This window comes from Colletes gigas, unplaced genomic scaffold, assembly GCF_013123115.1.
Source record: "Colletes gigas isolate AHSC1104 unplaced genomic scaffold, ASM1312311v1 Colletes_gigas_Sc00055, whole genome shotgun sequence".
NCBI classification, from domain to species: Eukaryota; Metazoa; Arthropoda; class Insecta; order Hymenoptera; family Colletidae; genus Colletes; species Colletes gigas.
Genome location: NW_025106684.1, coordinates 1 through 22265, shown reverse-complemented (window position 1 = coordinate 22265; position 22265 = coordinate 1). Strand labels below are relative to the sequence as shown.

Here is a 22265-nt window from a genome sequence, read left to right as displayed (position 1 = left end):
ATCTATCGTTCGCTGGATTCTTTTCTCATTGTTCGCGACTGGGTGAAAATAGACTAGGAAAATAGACTAGGAATGAACAGACTATAGAGAAGCTTCATTTAGGTGTCTTTCGTAGATGTTCCGTAGTGTCGAGAGGGCTGGTAATTCCGAGTCAAAACCTTGGGGTGTGGAGCAGCTAGAGGGGTGGATAACACGCTCGTGATTTTCGGATTAAGTGGTTATAGACTGAATAATCTAGGCACACGTAGCGTCGCTACAACGCATTCTGTTGCAAATCGTGCCGTTTGGTATGGATCTCAGGAATTTTACGAAATAAACACAAAGTCTAGCATGTATTTCGATTTCTGATGAACGTAGCGTGTTTGCTTAATGTTAAAAAATAGTATGGTTCGAATTGAATAAGTTGCCTGTCGGGATTGAAAGGTTTCAACGACCTGACGGCGGTTTGTTGAAGAACTCGTACTATCAGTGGACTATAAACACTTCGCTCTTCCTCTACGCCGAGTTCGAGCTCTGCTGGGAGCTGCTTAATGACCAAAGCAAATAGTACCATCCTATATGTATTCTGTTAGCAGAGAACTTACCATTCTACCCAAGGTATGTTGCCTCTGCTATACGGACATCGTCCTGAGATTACGCAAAGTAGGGGAATGGTTTACAGAAAGCACACATCAAGTCTGTGGTTTTTAACCCTCTCGAAATCGCTAAACGCTTTCGATTAAAAATAAAAATAAAATTGCTCCGTCGTTGAAATAGTAATATTTGAGAGATAATACTCAAATCATAATATTTAAATAATAATATTCAAGTATTCTAACGTTCAAAGTTTATTTGTATCGTTCGTGAAATGTTCGAATAGTTTCAGTCTTAGCTTGAAGCTGGTAAAACTTTCAAGAGAATATAAATGACCGTCGATGAACAAATTTCTGGCAGCCAACGACGTCGAACTTTCTTACGTCTGGGTGAAAATCTTCAGTATGCCTCGAAGTGCAATTTTCGATCACAATTCTCGAGCGAAGCTCTCCATCTGCTCGGAACTCCGATTTCATACATCGAGGGGTGATTCTTCCAGAACGCGTGCGATTCATGAAATATTTTCGCGTAGTACTCCATCCGTGGAACTTATTCTACTCTTTCCTCCGAACACATTCGCCCCACGTCGAAGTAAAAATAGTAACTTGATCTTTCGACCATCAATGCAGCATCTATTTCTAACGCGTAGCTGTATTCGAATGTTACGTCGAACGGAAAATTCTCGTGTTTTATTCGATAAAAAAATAACCTCCGTAGTTTTAGAAATAAACGTTCATTTCGTCGTTTCACAAATCGTTAATATTTAGAAGTATTTAAGATTTCCTTTTATTTTATTTTGTGTTAATTGACGTTGAGGCTCGTTTAATGTATGTTTATTTTGAAATTATAATCTGTAATATTTTTAACTCGTTTCTTAGAATTACCACGATTTAAGAGAGCGTAAAGACAAGATGGTTTCGACTTCCTAAAATCTGTGCACTTCCAATATTCGACGTTGAGCTATTCCTCCCCTGATATTTTTTTCCTATTACCTACATGGGACCGAAATCGTTTAAGCATCGAGACTGACGATACCGTTGAATTTTTACGATTCGACGGCGAAAGGATCCTCCCTTTCGCGCCACTTTACGATTTCATTGACGTCGCGTTCAGACATACTTCCGCTTTAATGGTACAGTGTGATACTCGATGGAATCACCGGGCGATCCTTTCCAGCGCGAGTGTGACGCGCGACGTCCCCGCTGCAATGAATCCTTCGTCGTCGTAAATCTTCTGGCCGAGTCTCACCCTCGATTTCTCGTTGCCGCAATAAATACGAATTGTCAGATTCTTTTCTAAATTTGAAAAATAGAAAATAACGGGAAGAACGTATTACTACAGATCGAAATCCCATTCCCCAGTTATTTGTGTCGTCTCAAAAGTTTTCTCTATTCGCAGAATGGTTTGTCGAATTAAAATAAAATAAAATTATATTGATTGTATTGATTTACTTTATATCTAAGGATTCATCAAAAAATCATTCGATACAGTAACTCGTATGGAAAGAGTATTAATTTAGGTAGAACTTTCTAGTCCGGTCAAAGAATCAAAAGTTTCTATTGTTTTTCTTTTTAATTTTTGCAGTGTGGTTCTCGCTATCGTACATTACTGTCAGCAAATATAAATTTTGAGAGTGAAGAAGTAGAGTAATGGGAATCTGTGTAAACGTAGCGGTGGCTAGGGTTTTCTGATACAGGATTTATTTACCAAAAGTGTCTGCGTTGGCTTCTAACCTATTAATTTGTCAACGTTACTGCAGAACACCCTGTATAGTATTTCAAGCGAGAACCAGGAAGATTTCCGGTGTCTCTTGCGTGACGAGGAATTTCCCCTGAGACTTCCCTGACGGGCCTTTCCTAAGTTTCCTGTGGCTGGGCTGCCTTCTCTCTTTCCCGTCGCCCTCTCAGACAATGTTTCTTCCATATGGGAATCCTCTTCCAAGACGACACGATGGAAAACCGGTGGTTTCTTCATGTCGAATGCCACGTTGACGGATTCGAACAGTCACGAAGTATGATTCTTAGAATAACTAGCACGAAGAAATATTTTTCCTTTGGGAAAGGCAGTTCTCGACAAAAATATTTTTCACGTATTTTTCTGTCGACTGAGAGCTACCTTGAAACGATACAAATAACCCCCAAAATGCTTCAATGATAATTTTTATTCTTAAATCTATTTTAAAGAAAATCATTATTTTTTTTTGGAGCGTTGAAAACATTTGGAATATCTTGGAAACTGGGTAAATTTCACTTATATATAAGTTGAAGCCAATTAGGAGGAGAAAGTCGAGCACTATTTGGCGTAGGTCAGGGTTAAGGTCTCGTATACTCACGGTAAAGAAGTTTTACAACAACAGATGCTAACTTCGAGTTTAATTATACTTTCGCCTTAATTGTATGAGTATTGTATGTACTTTCGTCTCACATGGGAGACAGAACCGCGAAATATGCTAATCGTAACATCAGCAAACGCTGTTTATTAGCAATATCAATATTTTGGTCATTGATATCTATTTCCAAATATCCAAAATTTAAAAAATTTTTATTTGAAATACGATTAAAGTAAAACGTCGAGATCTTGTAATAACATTTAGTTGCAATAGTAACAAATAACATTGAGTACATTTTAGGTTACTATTTTACTTCGAACAAACGTAGTTTGTCTCGACTTACCTAAAAACGACACTCGTGAAAACGTTCGTGGAAAAGGTTCCCGATTCCAGTCGTGTTCGTTCGAAAATTCGCGAACGTCGTCCCTCCGCGGTAACAAGTTTTCGAAGTCGGTTCCGCCTTATCGCGAACCAACGACACGCCCCGTATACAAATACCGCGGCGTCCCAGACACTTGTTCGCGCACTGGAAATCGCATACGCGCCTCTTCTCGCATTTCCCGAGGGACGAACGGGCTGGATGGAGAGGACCCGCGAAGAAATTGATTGAGACGTATCTCCGTCTGAGACGGATATTAAAACAGTCTGCGGAGGAGACGGTAAAATAAGCGAGAGTAGAGCTTCCTGCGACAGGAAATTCGCGCACAAAGAACGCGGAGCGTCAGTCCGTCGTTAGGCGAATCGCGGAAATTTTATTCAAACGATAGCCGACAAATACAATCAAATTTATTCAGGACTGTTTGACTTGTTTATTCGTCCATCGTGAAATACTTCTCGTGACTCCAAATCGGGAGAATTTCGTAAGAGGACAGAAAAGGAATGGAGGGGTCGCGTTTCGTCCGAGACTGCTCTGGTGGCGAGCATGGGAGGCGACGCCACACTGTGATAAATAAATTTTAATAAACTCGTGCAACTCTGAAATGAAATTCAAAGACACAGATTTTCATTGTACTTTGCAATCTATAGACAGTCAGGACTGAAAGGGACTTGGTGGGTACTGTAAATAAGTCGGTGAGAAGAATAAGTTGGGAAATACGGAATACGAAATACGGTCGAGTGCTTGTGAGAACGCGAGCCCTCTGGTGGCGAGCATGGAAGGCGACGCCACATTGTGATAAATAAATTATAATAAACTCGTGCAACTCTGAAATGAAATTCAAAGACTCAGATTTTCATTGTACTTTGCAATCTATAAACAGTCAGGACCGAAAGGGACTTGGTGGGTACTGTAAATAAGTCGGTGAGAAAAATAAGTTGGGAAATACGGAATAGAATTACAGGGTTGAATTGAGTATTGCTACACCGGATGTATAGCGTGAGAACATTAACATTGGAAGAAAGGAAGAAACTTGGCTGGCCAGGAAGAGGGCGAGGAAGAAATTCGGGCAGATAAATCGAGCCGGGCGGATAGCCGGATTAAATTTAATAATACAGATACCGGCCAATCTCGGAGAGTAGTGGGTGGCTGGCTGTTGGCCGTTAATGTTTAACTATGCTTGAAACGCGTGTACGCGTCAGATGAACCGGAAGGAAGCGTACGGCCTTTCGAGAGTTTCTTTCGGCGTTGCGTGTACGCGAGCGATTTATATCGTCCACGTTACTTTCTAGGAGCATACTGACGATCGTTTGTGAACGAAAAGTGGAATGAATTATTCAGGCAAACAGAGGTCTGTTATTCTCGAACGTCGAGGCTATCCAATGTCTGCACCTAAAGCGAATTGGTCGGCAACTTCTGTTCCGTTTAAGTTCACTGCGTTCGTAAATATAATTACCGTGGCTCGATGTTCGAAGTTTAAATAATTTTACTATGAAAACGACAGTATAAAACTTTTATGTACTATTAATTATCGATTATCATTAAACGAACAGGTTTGCGAGTATTGCATCTTTTGTTTAAGTTTGCTACGTTTACAAATTTAATTACCGAGATAACTGTTCGAAGCAAAGTTTGAGAATTGAATAATTTTATTATGAAATGGGTTACATGGTCTTTTGAAACGCTTCCTGGAAACATGAATACAATTATTGTTACTTTAAGTTACCGATTGTTTTTAAGAAAGATGTTTTCAGCGTTCCAATTTCCTGTTACGAGCAAACGCGTTTCCAAGCGAGATCTGAACTCGTTACTGAAAGCGACGTTGAGTACCGTTAAAGAAATTATGTAAAAATGAGCGTTTTAACCTGAAACGTTTATTGCATCAGGCTCGAAGAAACTAAATGGTCTTAAGCCCCGGAGTACACGTTCATACATAATGGATAAAGTACAACCTTTCGAGAGCAGCGCGAGGCGCTCCAAACGCGTTAGCCACGAAGAAAGCTAACGCAGTGTTACACCTGTCAGAGCAATTTCATCGTACCTGGATCATGCGACCTTGCAAAAGTCGGACGCTAAGAGATTGCGCCCAACAAATGAAATTACCTCGCGGCCGCAGAGGCACTTCCTTCGACTGCGGACCCTTCCGTCGATTATCATCTACGAAGTTCCAAACGGGCTTAATAATATTGAAGCTCTCGATGGCGACCTTGAAGAATTTACCCAGCGAAACTTTGAAATTCTGAGTAAACGACTGGGAACTGGGACAAAGATTTTTTGGTCCCTGAAAATAAGATTCGCCGTCGATACATACACGTTATATATCCAGAAATAGGGTGATTGTACGTTATAAAATAAGTTTTTCCATGCGAGACTTTATTTATGAAGAAATGAACTTTAACAATTCACGAGATACTTAACAATAGAGCACTTGGACACCGATCGCAAGTAGAAATATCGAGAAATGGTCAGACGCACCAGGCATATCGCAGAAAAATTGTATTCTAGGTGTTTTATTTATTTTCTCAGATAAAATACACTATATCTAACGAGAGTAATCTTGAAGAACTTAACCAGATAGATTTTGAGACGCTGAAAATAAGATTCGTCGTCGATAGAGAAGACATAGGAGAAGAAACGAATAAAAAGCATAGTAATCGTTGTACATCTGGAAAGAGGGTGATTGTGGGTCACAAAATAAGTGTTTCCCATACGAGACTTTACTTTTGAAGAGATCAATTCTAAAAATTCACGAGATACTTAACAATAGAGCACTTGGACACCGATTGCAAGTAGAAATATCGAGCAATGGTCAGACGCACGAAAAAATTGTATTTTAGATTTTTGATTTACTCTTTTACATAAAATACTGTTTAACAAAAGCCTGATCGAAAACATTTAATAACTGTATTCTACAGTGATCTAAATATAATTATACAAATTTTTTGTCACAACACATTACAAAGTGTCATATTAATAACTTGACCATACGTTCCCGACTTGTCATGTTTTTCATGTTTAACGTATCCGTCGAGTAAATTGTTTTATTACGATTTTGCTTCGCGAATTTGTATCCACTCCAGACGTATAATCTCGTCCGTAATATTTCGCTGTCGTTCTCATCGAATTTCGTCTCTCTCCGAGCGCAATGTCGTCTTTAATAAACGTAATACTTTGCGACCGGAGTCGAGATTCCTCTTTCATTCGTTTGTAATGGGCAGGATAGGCATAGCTTGTTGTCTCTTGTTCCTAGAGCCACATTGTGTACGAGGAGACAATGCTCGTAATTTCCGCGCGAATCTTAAGTGGCTGCAGGGTGAAAACTTCCCAGGAGCCGATAGAGCTTCCTGCCGGAGCGCGGAGGATGGAAAACAGGGGGAAAAAAAAAATTCGCGGAAGGAATTTCGATTGTATTGTTTCTGCTAAGTGAAAGCACTCAGCCTATCCATTGACGAGTACGAGACGTTCCATTATTATACCTCAACAAAGCCTACGTCCAAAGTCACGGTCGATTGTTTCGCGCTGAAGAAAATATTCTTTGACAGGTATTATCGAGTCCTTGCTTTAAGAGCACGATTATTGGCGACACAATTACCCCGGCATCAGATAGTCGATCTTCTTTGCGCAGGGGAGTGTATCTTGGTAAACAAAATTCCCCCATCGATTGAATTTTTATCAATTTACTCGTAAAGTATAGAATGGAAAAGAAAAGATAATATTACCAGGACGTGGCTTTGGAACAGATTCGAAGTTCGAGTAGTTAAATTTTCTTAATCAAAGAGGCTACGTTAAACATAAAAAATGTTGTACTTACGTACGTCGATGATTTTAGAGACACCCTGTACGCGCTGAGTCTGCCAGGTAATCTGATTGAGGAGTCCACTGGTAAATTCAAAATCTCTCTTCGTCTTTCATCTCTCTTCCATTTTCGCGTCTTTCAGCCGCCATGAGCTCGTAAAATGGCGTAGTGGTACGTCGGGGAACCCCCAACGCTGGCTTATGAAGCACTTCCAACCGCATCACAACACTGACGAAGGCTGTTTTAAAGCAATTGTTTTCATTTTCGTCTTCGTTTTACTGATATATTTTTGGTGAAGCATTAATAACTCGATTATGATCACGCCCACATAGAGGTGACATAATTTGTTCACCGAGGAACTAAAAAAGTTTGATTCTCAAGATTGGATGTTCAAGAAAATAAATCTAGACGGGGCTCACAAATTTTAACAAAGCAATAAAAATAAAATTGTCTAAAAGCAAAGTTTCGTCCGATCTGGGCAGTCAACGTGTTAATGAAAACGATATAAAAAGATTCACGCGGTATATCGATCACGAAAAGTTACAGTTTTTTTATATGGCGTGCTTTTCCTTTCTGAAAAGCTTCCAAACGTCGTTCTTTTTTCGACGAATCTTTTGTTGGATCCTTTTCGCATAATCTGTAACGGCATATCGACTGGAATTCGCTTCCTATCGCCGTGAATCTTAAGCGGAACCGAGTTCCGATTTGTTCCAATTACGATGGCGGGCCATAAAGTCCGCGCCGGGACGTTCCTCCTGGCGTCTACGTGTATACGGATAATCGATGTTTACCCCCAGGGGAATTTCGCGGCGTCTAACTGTCGCATGACTCATTTCAGGCGGCGGTCTGGCGCGTCCGAAGATGACACTGAATCTGGACGCCGGCAACGGGACGAACAGCGTCGGGAACCCCGGTCAGTTCGCCCCGAAAAAACCCGGTGGTCTGAGCCTTGGATTGCCGCTGGAGATTAGCACCGCCCGTGGATCCGCCGATCTCGTTGACGTGGACCTTCCTCTCGAGAGACAAGGGTACGTCATTCGAATTTATCAGCTTACGAAACATTCTGTCGCGTCTGACGGTCGTCTGCACCGGCGATTCTCATCAAAAGTCACGCGTACAAAAAAGATGTAAAAATATACCCACGACTTCAGAGTCATTTATTAATCGTAGTTACGTAACCGAAGAGTCGTTTCGAATTAAAATGTCTCATTTAAATGTTAATTTTAACTTTCGAGCCACTCGGGGAGGCAATGATTTCTGATATATACACTATTTTTAACGAAGATACATCGAATTTTGTTTCATTACACCCTTCAGCCTCAATCGTTCGTATTATTAAAATTATTTGTTCGTCTATTTCTCTTACTATCGCGTTTAACCCCTTGACGTACGATGCGATTCCAAATAATTTTTCAAACGTGTACTATTAAATTTTATTTAAATTTATTTGTACGAGGCACGGCCACGAGCAATAATAGATTTGTTTTACGAATACCTCGTGAATGTAAAAATGTGTTGATTTTTATATATAAAACTTGTTGACCAGAGTCAGACCGGTTATTGTATAGAAATGGGTTGAGACATTCACAAAATGTTTTTACAATCGAATAGGAGCTAATGTTTCGTCGTTTGCATTGCAGGTGGTACCACGGATCCATCACGAGAATCGAGGCGGAAGCTGTCCTACGACTTCTGAGAGAAGGAAGTTATTTGGTGAGGAACAGCGAATCGACCAAACAAGATTATTCTCTATCGCTGAAGTAAGTTATACGTATGCGTACAGCCTTGATACTTTTCGCCTGGCGCTACGCCATTTCTTCTTTACGCGAAACTTCCGGGCAAATGTATCTCGACGATGAATACGAAATCGGGATTTCGCGTTCGCTGTTCTTTAAAAGCAGTTGAGCACGTCGTAGCTGTTTCCTGTCGATTAATTATACTTTGGTATATGCGCTCCAATATACCGCTGTAAAATGTTGACAAAATGCTACAAATGCTCTATTTTTTATGAGCTTCGCATTCATTTTCGAGAACTTTAACTAAATTGGTATTCACAATTATGGATGTAATTTTCGACTCTTTGGATACGAATGGTTGTGTTGTTGCTCTAGTGCGCCACTAATTCAGTTATAACGGCGATTTATTCGTTCTTCTAACTGTTACGCGAAGAAAACAAATGCATTCGGATGCTCCTAATTCAATAAAAGTGACATCATTTGATGTAGAGCCGAGTTCCATTATGTTTGACAGTAAAACTGCATTCTTGCTTGTTTACACGCATCTAAACGTTATTATTCGCGTATTTGAACGTACTTTTACCAAATAATTGATGTGTCATTGCACTGGAACGCTAATAATACAGTTATAACGGACTTCTGGCTGTAAAGCAATGAAAACAAATGCATTTGGGTGCTCCTAATTCAATAGAAGCGATAGCATTTTTAAAAGTTATTATTGGGGTATTTCTACGTACTTTTATTTGAACAATGGTCAAAGACTCAGAAGAACCTTTTGAATTTTCAGAAGCGCCCGAGGTTTCATGCACATGCGCATCCAGAAGAACGAGGACCTGAACGCGTACATTCTGGGCCAGTTCAGCAAGCCGTTCGACAGCATACCGGAAATGGTTCGTCACTTCAGCGTGAACCGTCTGCCGATACGCGGTGCCGAGCACATGTGTCTTTTGCATCCGGTCATAGCTCAGCTTTTGTAGCGCATCTATCGTAGCGCCGTTTAAGGCGCTCCTACTTTTTTGATATCCCGTTTATTTCGAAAACGCAGAGGCTCGAAAAATGACGTCGAACGTTCGCGACGAGAAAGAAAGAGATAAAGAGAAAAAAGATAACATCTTAGAAAACAATACGTCGCGAAGAACTTTGGGTTGCCGTGCATATTCGACGCGCATCGTACTTCGATTCAATTTCCATTTTCGTCTCGCGTCTTCGCGACGAACTTTCCGAGCTTCCGAGGGGAGACCAGCGAGCCGCGAACCGTGGAAGAACAAGTCAGGAATCGGAACTGTTCGCGGGCGCAACACAGTACAAAATCAGTGAAAAGTTTCTGTAGGCTTAGCGAACGATCTCGAGAATAATCTTGCTCGTTCACGCGATCCCGCGAAGTCCGTGCGTTCGTAGAGCTTTTTATCAGCCGCCGTATTCGGGGAAGCGATCGAGATTCATTCATCGATGAACTTAAACCCTTGCCCTCCCCTGAAATGACCGTCGCGTGAACCTTTTATTTTCGCGTAGTGGATTTTGGATTCGAGATTTCGTTCCTCTTGCATCTCGGGGCGATGGAGTATTCGCGTACGGTAGAATCGCAAGGAAAGAGCTACGAGCAGAGAGAGAGGTCAGAGTCGAGAGAGGAGCTCTAAAACGGATAGATTCTAGAACGCTTTATCGCGAGAGACGGACGAATTTATGGGTGTTCGAGGGCCGAGTCGTTTCAGAATCGTCTTTCGAGGCGAGAGCTTTACAAAATGGTTGTTCCTTGGTGGCCGTCGAGGCCACGGCGTTCCGTATAAGAAAACTATCGATGGGATCAGAGTCGTACAAGCTGCTAATCCGAGAAGGTTGCGATGTAATGCGTATTTAGGTTTAGATACACACGTAGATGGCCGGCGTTGGCCACTACGACGGAGCTGGAAGCCAAAGAAGAGCTATGTAAGTCGTGTTTGTTCGTTCGTGCGAGGAGTAAACGTGCGAGGATGGTGAGTCGAAAGGACCGCGGTCGCAATGCCAAACTTTACAGCTAATCGTAATCATTTAATCAGAGTTTAAGTTGTTTGTCGTCGTTGATGAGCGATTGGGCTCGGACCAGCAAGCGGATCGACTGTTTTTTTCGGGTTGGTAATGCGAGAAAAAGATGAGAGAGAGAAACAGAGTGAAGGACGCGAAAAAAAGATGTCTTAACGACGAGAGTGAGGATCGAAAAGGAGCGAAGGGACGATCGAGGTCAGCCAATCCGAATCATCGATGGCTCGTCGCTCGGGTCATCCGTCCGACAGTCTCTTATTTTTGGGAGATTTTTGCGAGAGATGGCAACCGATACATATTTTTTCATGTGATAACAATTTGTTACAGAGATAGCCTAGTTTCACCTGTGATCTGTTACTTAGTTCCCTTTGTCCGTGTCTGTTGGTCGCTGTGTGCAATATTCTCGTACGGTACGATTATGGTAACGATAATAATAATATTAACAATAACATTAATAATAACAACACTAATATTAGTATATAGTAAGAACAGTAACGGTAATCGTTAAGACGCTATTATTTAATATTGGGTAGCCAGCAACGACGCGCGATCAGGTGCGACACGAGAGACGTCCGTGGTGTTACAATAATTATTTCGATGATAAGGATTTCGATTTGCGAACGGTTGTGAGGGAAATTTTATTGGTTCGTAACCGAAACCATACGTTTTACTTATGACATCGATTAAGCGAACCTTTTGGAGCCCACTGTGCGCGTAGCGAGTGCCGCGAAATCACGGTAGAAGCCTGGAATAATTTCGTCCAACGGTTAGGCGATGGAACTCGTTATCCTCTTGATACTAGTCATTACGTGGTTTCGTTCATTGGATCGTTTTCGATCGATTTTCAACGTTGCACACGGCACTCTCTACCGTTTTCCTTCAGTTAGGTTTCAACGTAATACACACACACACACACACACGTACACATACACACATACAGGTACAGATACACGTTGTACTTTAAGCTGCCAGTATTATTAACTGTAATCGATAATGCATATCCATGTTAACGTTTAAGACATTATATTGTCCCCCTCCTAACGGATGATTATGAAAAGTATACTCTATATATATTTATTTGACATTCTATTTATTGCATTGTGTCGTTAAAGCCAATGATCTTACGTCATGGTTTCCGTGTATACCGTTGATTTAACCCCGTAAGATCATAGCGAAGTAAATTCATGGTAATCTCTGTAGGTCTTAGAGAAACGTAGATTAACCGCCACTTACCAAAGGATAAACGAAACGAGGCAGTAAATTATGTGGTAGACACTGACTTGTAGATACTTCCTGTACCTTGAAATTTATATGACGTAGCGTTTAGCTCCGACGTATACACAGTACACGTATACATGAATATATATTATTACCAGAATATTAGCGCATAGTCCTTTATATAGAAGGTACAACCGTGAGATCGTAAGTAATCGAGAAGCAAGTCCGATATATATAAACAAATCGAGAGAGTCGCGTAAAAGCTCTCGCATGTAAAACGGATTTCGAACGGTGTAATGTGCAATAACGAAGAGCGATCTAGTGCGGTCGCGATATGTGGTGCGATCCAGTATTTTTGTTTTTAGCATGACAGACCACCGATGTTCCAAATCGACTTCACTAGATAGTCTTGTGTACTCCGAAACTCCCTCTTAATAATAAAACATTTAATAAAACAAACACGCTTTTCGTCTGAGTTTCCATAATCTTTTCTCGTATCGTTTCTCCGAGCTTTTCTTGATTTTTGTTTATCAGTATATAAGGCCCCTAGTAGCACAAAAATATTGGATATATATTTTTTTCGAATATTGGAAAAATATTTTTTGAGCCACACTTTTTCATATTAGATAAATATTAGATGTAATATTGTATACATGTTCAAGAAATATAAATTGAATGTTTAGAACATATAAGCTAAATATTCGGAGAATATAAAATAGATATTTAAATAACATTCAATAAAATCTTTAAATTTAAGAAAAAGTTATACAAAAAATTAATCTCTATACAGGGTGTTCGGCCACCTCTAGCAAAAATTTTAATGGGCGATAGTAGAGGCCAAAATAAGACGAAAATCAAAAATACTAATTTGTTGATGGAAGCTTCGTTAAAAAGTTATTAACAATTAAATTCAAAACTTTCAAATCGTTCTGGAAAAATTATTTTCGGTTGCGGGGGTCAACTACAATCATTTTTGGTGAGTACACATACCTCCGAAATCCTATCTACTTTCGAGAAAAAAAATCGAGTAGGTGCTGAAATTTTTCGGCGAAAAAAAATTTTTCAAATCGTTCTAAAAAAATTATTTTCGGTTGCGGGGATCAATTACAATCATTTTTTATCATTACACATACCTCCGAAATCGTACGCACTTTCGAGAAAAAAATTCCTTACTGAAAATCCAATTAGGTGCCTAAATTTTTCAACGGAGAAAAAAAATTGCAAATCGTTGTGAAAAAATTATTTTCGGTTGTAGGGTTCAATTACAGTCATTTTTGGTGAATAGACATATCCCCGAAATCTTGCGCATTTTCGAGAAAAAAATTCAGTAAGGGCGGCACTTTAAACGTTAATAACTTTTTAACGAAGCTTCCATCAACAAATTGGTATTCTTGATTTTTGTCTTATTTTGGCCTCTACTATCGCTCATTAAAATTTTTGCTAGAGGTGGCCGAACACCCTGTATATCAACTACTTTCTGTACACTGCTTCAGGAAATATTGTACTTTGTCTTCGAAAAAACCTTGTTACATTCAGAAATTTTTATACTGCTGGGGCGGGATTTGAACTCGGTACCTACCGTTTACTGTGTGATGTGCTTCCTCGCTGAGCCATGCGAACCTACGTTGTTACATTCATTACTTTTTAGACTTATAAAGGCTCAAATATATAAAATAAAATAAAATATATATATACATATCTCGTATCAAATCATACAATTATTAGAAGAGATAAACTTCTGTTAAAAAAATTGTTTAGTTAAAAATCAAACTACTTTTTTTTAATGACGCATATTATTAATAGTATGTTAACGACATACAGATATATATTTCCTCAAGTACTTCCATCGTAGGTAAGCATCGAAACACATACAATATATTTGTTAACTGTACTACAATTGCGAATATATTTTCTTTTCAAGATCCAAGTTCACCATTTTCTAATAATTTAAATTTATTTTATAATACTACAATAAATTTTATCCAATTAACAAAATAATATTTTGATTATTTGTTAATTCATTTATTTTATTAACACATAAAAAAAATTAATAATAATTAAAAGAATGTTTAATCTTACAGTTCAATCATATTACGTAAGACGTAAGAGCTACACGATTATTTTTCATACACAACTTTGTTGCATTAATGTTCTTATAATATAAATACATGTCGATTAAGTGACATTGTTACGAGCCAGGGCCGTGCAGCGCGCGTGGCCTGCGAGTGCAAGAGAGAGTATGGAATATGGTATCAATTTGTTAGTGAGGTGCACGGACGAACCCGATGCAAGATCGGGGAGCCGCTAGGATAGTTGATAACGAGGACGAACCTGATGCGAAATCAGGGAGCCTCTAGGATTGAGTCACTTACGGACGAACCTGGTGCGAAACCAGGGAGCCGAAGGAGGGTGTAATGTCGTGAACGAACCCGATGCGTAATCGGGGAGTCACTAGGATGGTTAATAACGACGCAGACGAACCCAATGCGAAATCGGGGAGCTGCTAGGAGGTTGGAACAAACGCAGACGAACTCGATGCGTAATCGAGGAGCTGCTGGGAGGTTGGATAAATCACAGACGAACCTGATGCGTAATCAGGGAGCTGTAGGATGCGGACGAACCTGGTGCGTAAGCAGGGAGCCGCTAGGATGGTATTAGATTGCGTGGACGAACTCGATGCGTAATCGAGGAGCCACTAGGTTGTAAGAATTTGTATTTGGATTAAGGATATGTTAATTGACCTCGTAACTTCAATTATTAAATATAATATAACCCGAGCGGTAAGGTTATATTATTGTGGGAACGTTTAACTAACAATAATCGCTTTATATAATGATGGGTTAAAGAAGATAAGTAACTCTGATTTAATAATGAAACTAGATATATTCTTAAAACAAACAAGAAAGATACAAGTGTTCTGTGTATGTTTGTCGCGTCCAAAGAATAATTATAAATACCTAAAATGTTGTTGCTCGGTGTTGACGCACTGGCGATGCGGGGGTAAGTCGGTTGAAACTAAAGGCCGTAATAGAATTTATGCCGGTTCACGGATTCTATATGGTTTAATATTGATACGAAAGGGTACTGTAGCCCGATCTCACTAGATATAACTGACTATCAAAATCGTAGACGCGTAACGAGAGACGTGACGTTGACTCTAAACGTGACGATACGATTATGATCCCCAGAGTAATGAAGTCGCGGGGTTTATATACCCAAAAATCTGTGGGGGCGGATTGAAAAGTACGTTAGAAATTACCGCATTCGGTATTCTCCGAATTGTGTTAATTACCGGGCTACTGTATCTCGACGGAAGTGACCCCCATTCCAAAGGTTAGATACGTAGCAGGGCGATTTCCCAATGCACGCAAGTGGCAAGAAAAATTTGAGGGACGAAACGTTCGGCATACGTAACAACCTAGACGAATTAATGTAAATTAAAAGTTGTAGAAGAATGCGAAATAGAAATAAAATTAATGGCGAGCAATGACCGCGAATAAAACACGTCAATCTTGTTTAACGGTCAATTTACTTCTACACAATAGTTTTCGGCCGTCGTTAGGGGACTCAACTGTTCTCACAAACGGTAAACGGCAATTCAAACATCGAATGCCCGAATGCCTACAGTCGGCCATCCTGACAATATGACCGTCCTCGGTCATTTAGTCGCGAGATTTTCCCTATCGCATCCAAAATTTCATTTGGTCTGGACCGACAACGCTAGTGAACGGCATCTGCGTTAGCTGGAAACCATCGACATCGCCGACGACGTAACGATCCTGCGCCAACACCTTTTTAACCTCGTACGGCCCTTTAAACTTCGGGATGAGTTTCTTATTGACACCAGGCGTGGTGTCAACATTACGGATCATCACTCGATCTCCTATCTGATACTGAGTGGCTGCCCGATGACGCAAATTATATCGACACTCGTTGTCTTGTTGACAGCGCGTAATTCGGTCAGCTGCTCGCTCACGCAATTCTCCTAAATTCCTCTCCGGGATGGCGTGTGCCTCTAACACTTTCCTTACATTATCATGGATGTCGCCGGTTTGTTTGACGCCGAATAATAACATCGCGGGAGTTTCTCCAGTCGAACGGCAAACAGTGTTATTAAGGGCAAATTCAACGTCTTTTAAAACTTCGTCCCATTTTCCGGGAGTCCTTGATAATTTAGCAAGCATAGGAGTGAGCACGCGGTTAAAACGCTCAACTTGTCCGTTGGCACGCGGCGTGCCGACAGCGACCAAAACGTGAGCGACCGACATGTCCTCTAAAAAGTCTCGAAAACCCTTGGATGTGAACGACGTTCCCCGGTCCGATATCACTCGCCTCGGGCGACTATAAACTCGGAAATAATCGCGCAAATGCGAAATAACTTCGTCCGATTTAGTTGTCTTACACGGAAATAGTCGTATATGTTTCGTGAATGCATCAACGACCGCAAACACGTATTTATTGCCGCGTCGGGATCTTTCTAATGGACCGTAATGATCTAAATGAACGGTGTCAAACGGTAGAGCGCCTTTCGACACGTTATGGAGGTATCCCTCCTGTTTGCCGGTTGACGGAGAGAACTCGATGCATTTCAAACAATTCTCGATGTACGCCTTGACTTTCTCTCGCATCTTCGGAAACCAGTAAACGCGCGTTAAATTCTCGAGCACTTTGTCTATACCTACATGTCCAAGATCGTCATGGCTCGTACGGATCACGTTATACTCCATCTTACAAGGAACGTAAAACAACAATTTTTCATTTTTCACCTTTCTATACACCAAACCATCGCGTAGCTCGTATGATCGATCTTCGCATGTTTGATGAAAAATATTATTGCTTAATTCCTATTGAGGTTCTCGAAAGCTTTAATAACCAAAAACCAGTAGTTCCACTTTCACTCGCACTGTTCACTGTTGCAGGAGTAGTTATAGGTGCATCCATAGCTCATTGCTGTTGGAAAGCTGGTACTGCTACTGCTCAACAGATTCACTGCAGTAAGGATAGGAAACCAGAGGTGGAAAAGAGAAGCATATCAACTCAAACAGAGATAACAGGTCCAGTTGAGGAAGCCATTGCAGACACCTCCTTCAACATCACTCGAGACCATCAACCGATTCCCAGAGCCATATCACCCTACGACAAGACTTTCGCCACATCAGATATAGCAAGAAATCTGCTTCCGTAATGGAGGCTCTTGCAAGGAAGATCGAAGAGTATAAAAATCTTCTCCCAGAGTTCATTGAGCTGTCCAATGAAATCATTCTGAGCATCTACGAACGAATTCCAGCGGCTACAGCAGTCACCAGACAGCTGCTTCTAGATGCAACGGAAGCAGAATTGGATGTCATAGCCAGAGGAGAGTTAGCTGTGGTTCCTGACCCTGCTTTAGAGCAAGAACCTGTTCAAAACTATTACCTTCGAGGATTAAAACGCTATTACACCTACTCAAGGCATCAACATGTTTCATTCTAATGCCGGGACGATGCTCAACAACGAAATCATACGCCTGAAGAAACATGGCCCATCGTGATATTCGCGGGCTTATAGTTTGCTTATTTAACGTCAAACGAAAGCTATCGCAGTCGGTTAAAATTTTAAATTGTATTCCCGATAAATACACGTGGAATCGTTTTAGCACGTATACCACCGCGAGGCATTCGAGCTCAAAGCTATGATATTTCGACTCACAAGGGGAGGTCATACCCTGTCAACCTGGGATTTCAACCAAATTTGGCAGAGTTGTTGGGGCTGATGTCCAAACGCATTCTGTAAAATACTAGACGTTTATGGCCAGCCATTTTGTTAAAAAATGGCATTAAAGTTTAAGATTTCGAAGTTGTCGGATCGACGTAAATTGTAGGTCTCGGAGAGGGGAACACAAAAGTCCAATACATTTTTGCCGTAACATCAATAGTTTAAACAAAAATTTGAGTTTTTGTGACGGGATAAATGCATATGTACCGTGTAGTTGGTGCGTATTTTCAACAGTCATGGTAGCCGTGGAGTTAGCGTCGAGGAATTCGGGTTGGAAGACTGGGGTTCGTGTCCCCGGAACTAGAACATTTTGTTTTTTTTCTTTTCTTTGCTTATTTTTGAATTTTTATTTATTTTTAATTTTAATTTTTAATATCATGGAAAAAGATGGCTGTTACAAATAAATAAAATACTATTATGGTTATAAATGTTTATTTTCACACATACAAACATATTCTCATATATATTTACATCTCACGTATAAATAAATACAAAAATTAGATATTTATTTCATACGGGTTTCGCAATGCATTGTATGATTTTTATCATAAAAACAGGAAAAACATAATGGTTTCATACACCACGCGCATGTTATAAATGCTTGTTCTGTACAGCATTTTTTGGACCACGGGTAGCAGTAGATGTTCGAAAACAAGAAGAGGAATTAGGCAATGTACATGTCACTTGCACAAAGTCAGGGAAATTGCAATCTGATACCTATCAATTATTTTTGGAAAATATATTAAAACCTTACGTAAAAGCAAATAAATTCTTATTAGTCATCGATTCGTGGGGTGGACAAACAAATCCAGCATTATATGACAGGATCTTTTATGATCCGGAAGATAAAAATATGGCTACCTGCACGTTAAAAGTGATACCACCAAAATGTACACCCATTTGCCAACCGTGTGACGTGTATTTTTTTAGACAGGTTAAGAACTTTCTTTCAAGACTCCAAAATGCCCTAACATTAATCCGCGAAAACAGAGAATTAACCAATAGACAGGATATAATAAAATTACATTCCATAATCCATTATCAATTATCTGCTCCAATTTTTACCGACATGATTAAATATGCATGGTATGCGTCTAAACTCACCCCTCCGAATCATAAAAAAGAAATCTTTTGTAACGTGAATCAAGTATGTTTTCCACACGACCTAAGAAATAAAAAATGCTGTACAGAACAAGCATTTATAACATGCGCTTGGTGTATGAAACCATTATGTTTTTCCTGTTTTTATGATAAAAATCATACAATGCATTGCGAAACCCGTATGAAATAAATATCTAATTTTTGTATTTATTTATACGTGAGATGTAAATATATGTATATGAGAATATGTTTGTATGTGTGAAAATAAACATTTATAACCATAATAGTATTTTATTTATTTGTAACAGCCATCTTTTTCCATGATATTAAAAATTAAAATTAAAAATAAATAAAAATTCAAAAATAAGCAAAGAAAAGAAAAAAAACAAAATGTTCTAGTTCCGGGGACACGAACCCCAGTCTTCCAACCCGAATTCCTCGACGCTAACTCCACGGCTACCATGACTGTTGAAAATACGCACCAACTACACGGTACATATGCATTTATCCCGTCACAAAAACTCAAATTTTTGTTTAAACTATTGATGTTACGGCAAAAATGTATTGGACTTTTGTGTTCCCCTCTCCGAGACCTACAATTTAAAAAAAAAAAAACGTCGATCCGACAACTTCGAAATCTTAAACTTTAATGCCATTTTTTAACAAAATGGCTGGCCATAAACGTCTAGTATTTTACAGAATGCGTTTGGACATCAGCCCCAACAACTCTGCCAAATTTGGTTGAAATCCCAGATTGACAGGGTATGACCTCCCCTTGTCAGTCGGAGTCGTCCGCCGACTAAAATATGCTATCGGGAGCAATTCACCACTTCGCTGTTTCTGCAATAATATGGCGCCAAAACCGCTGGAGCTCGCGTCGCAGTGTAACTCGGTGGGCAACTTAGGAGAATAGATTGCTAACATCGGCTGTGCAGACAAACAATCTCTTAGTCGTTCGAAAACTTCATTCTCTTCCGATCCAAATTTAAAATTGTTATTTTTCACGATATCGTAAAGAGGCTTCGCTACGCGTGAAAAATTCGGGATGAACTTCCGAAAATAGCTCGCGAGTCCGATGAATTGTTGAACTTGTCGAACGGTACGTGGTACCGCATAGTTCGCCACCGCATCTACATGTTCTCTACTTGGACTTATGCCCTTTTCGTTAATTAAGTACCCCAAATAAGTAATCTCGGTATACAAAAATGAACATTTATCGAGACGGAAGTTCAGTCTATGCTCTCGCGCTAAACGAAAGACTTCAGCGAGAATCCGAAGGTGTTCGTCAATATCCTCCGTCGCGACCAAAATATCATTCAGATATAACAGGATTTGATTCCGCTCTATCAGTGGTCTAAAAATTTTGTTCATAAACCTTTGGAAAACGCGCGGGGCGTTTGTTAGCCCAAACGGCATCCTCAAATATTCGTATTGCCCTAAAGGGGTCACAAAAGAGGTGTACTTAACGTACGAATCGGACATCTTTACATGGTGAAAACCACTCTTCAAGTCGAGTTTACTAAAATATCGTTTGTCCCTAAGTCGATCTAAATGATCCTCGATCAGAGGCGTCGGGAAATTCTCACGTACAGTAATTTTATTTATTTCGCGGTAATCAATGCACAACCTGGTCTCACCATTCTTTTTCCGAACCAAGACGATCGGGCTGGCGTATTCGGAATCGCTCGGCCTAATAACGCCATCGCTCTTCAGTTTTTCTAAAATTTCTCGCAGCTTTTCCTGATCTGAAAAGGCCAAACGTCTCGGGCGGTAAGCGATAGGACGATCATGTTTTAGATGAATTTTCATTTCAAAATCAATTTCCGTCGGGGTAACATCTATACGCGACACGTCTGTGTAGAGTCGTCGAAGTTCTGACGCGATATTAGAATTAATTTGCGAATTTATATCTAACTCTGTTAATGATTCATTCGAATTGTCACTAATATCGACGCTAAGGATTTCTTTAGCTGAATCTAATAAATCATTTTCACGCGGGACGTATTCTACATCGAAAGTGCTCCCGAACGTTACTTTCACCGACGAATCCGAAATGAAATCTCTTCCCAACAACGCGTCGAATGTCATGGTACCGTCCGGCACCACTGCGAACAACAATGTCATGTTGACAGAACTAACGCAAACATTCTCTCTAAACAGTCCCAGTATAACAACCTTCGATCCGTTAATCCCGCACAGATCGTAGCCCTCGGTCGGTACGGAAGTACGCAAGCCAATCGGTACGTAACGACTTTTAATAAGGTTTACGGGCGACCCTGTGTCGACTAGCGCGGTAATGTTAACGACGCGCCTAATACCGCGGTCATCCGAAACAGCATACGTCACCGGTAACTGATATGGCTCCGTCGACGACGAAGACTGCACCAGGTTCGCCGTGTCCTGCGGAGTTCTCTTCTTCGGGCAATCTTTAACTCGGTGCTCGAGACTTCCGCACTCGAAACACGAACCCAATTCTCGTCGTGGTCGGGGGCAGTCCGCGGGACGGTGTCCAAGTCTAAAACAATTGGTGCACCGGCATTGCTGTCCATAGGCCGGCGTTTCCACGTGGCGGACCCCAGTGTCTCTTCTAACTTGATTGACCGGCGTTTCCTCGTGGCGGACCCCGGTGTCTCTTCTAACTTGGCGGCTTCGCTCACTCAACTCTTGATGTAGCGGCCGAAGCGTAATTTTCCGGAATGCTTCTAGTAATTGTGCCTTCGCCGAAAAATTCTGCATGCGCGCCTGATTTCGCAATCGCCCATCTGGGATGCCATCAATTAAATAGTCGGTAATTTCTCCTTCATCGATGGGTACCCTATTGGCCAAAATTACTTTGTCATGAAAATAATCGGCGAATACTTCTGAGTAGAGCCACGTCCGTTTCTCGAAATCACGGCGGAGGGACAGCATGCTAGGTCGAAGATCGAACATTTCCCTCATCTCGTTAAGTAGTTCTGGCACAGGCAATTCAAGGTGTTCGGCCCGGGAATGGAACCACCTCAATGCTTTTCCTTTCAGCTTGGTCCCGACTAAAATCTTCGTGGCGTCATCGTCGAGGAAATACATGCGTCGAAGCATTTCGACTTGTTTACGCCTGTCGCGACCCGACTGTGATCGCGACCTCGCCACTCGCGACCGCGCGTGATTTTTCCTGGGCTCGGGGTCGTCACTCCCCAGCTTCATTTACTGATTCGCGGCCGTACTGCGACGCGTTATCTTAACAAATTAATTTTAATTATAACTGGTTCAAATTTTGATGGTGAATGTCTCGCTCTGTTTAGACTGACTGGTCCCGGGCGATCGGGGCCCTGCCTTTTATAGGTGCTTCCCGATCGTCATTTTTTCCGTCGAGCCGGGTGCAAA

General features: G+C 40.8%; 1 protein-coding gene across 1 annotated transcript in view; it reads left to right on the top strand.

The window, feature by feature from the left end:
- LOC122403486 overlaps positions 1-12470 on the top strand; it is a 173378-nt gene extending 160908 nt beyond the window's left edge. Inside the window, exons 7-9 of the mRNA XM_043407028.1 lie at positions 7913-8102; positions 8715-8834; positions 9598-12470. Of these exons, the coding sequence (XP_043262963.1) occupies positions 7913-8102; positions 8715-8834; positions 9598-9787 (500 nt within the window). The 3' untranslated portion in view covers positions 9788-12470. The remainder of the gene's footprint in view (positions 1-7912; positions 8103-8714; positions 8835-9597) is intronic.
- The last annotated feature ends 9795 nt before the right edge of the window (positions 12471-22265 follow it).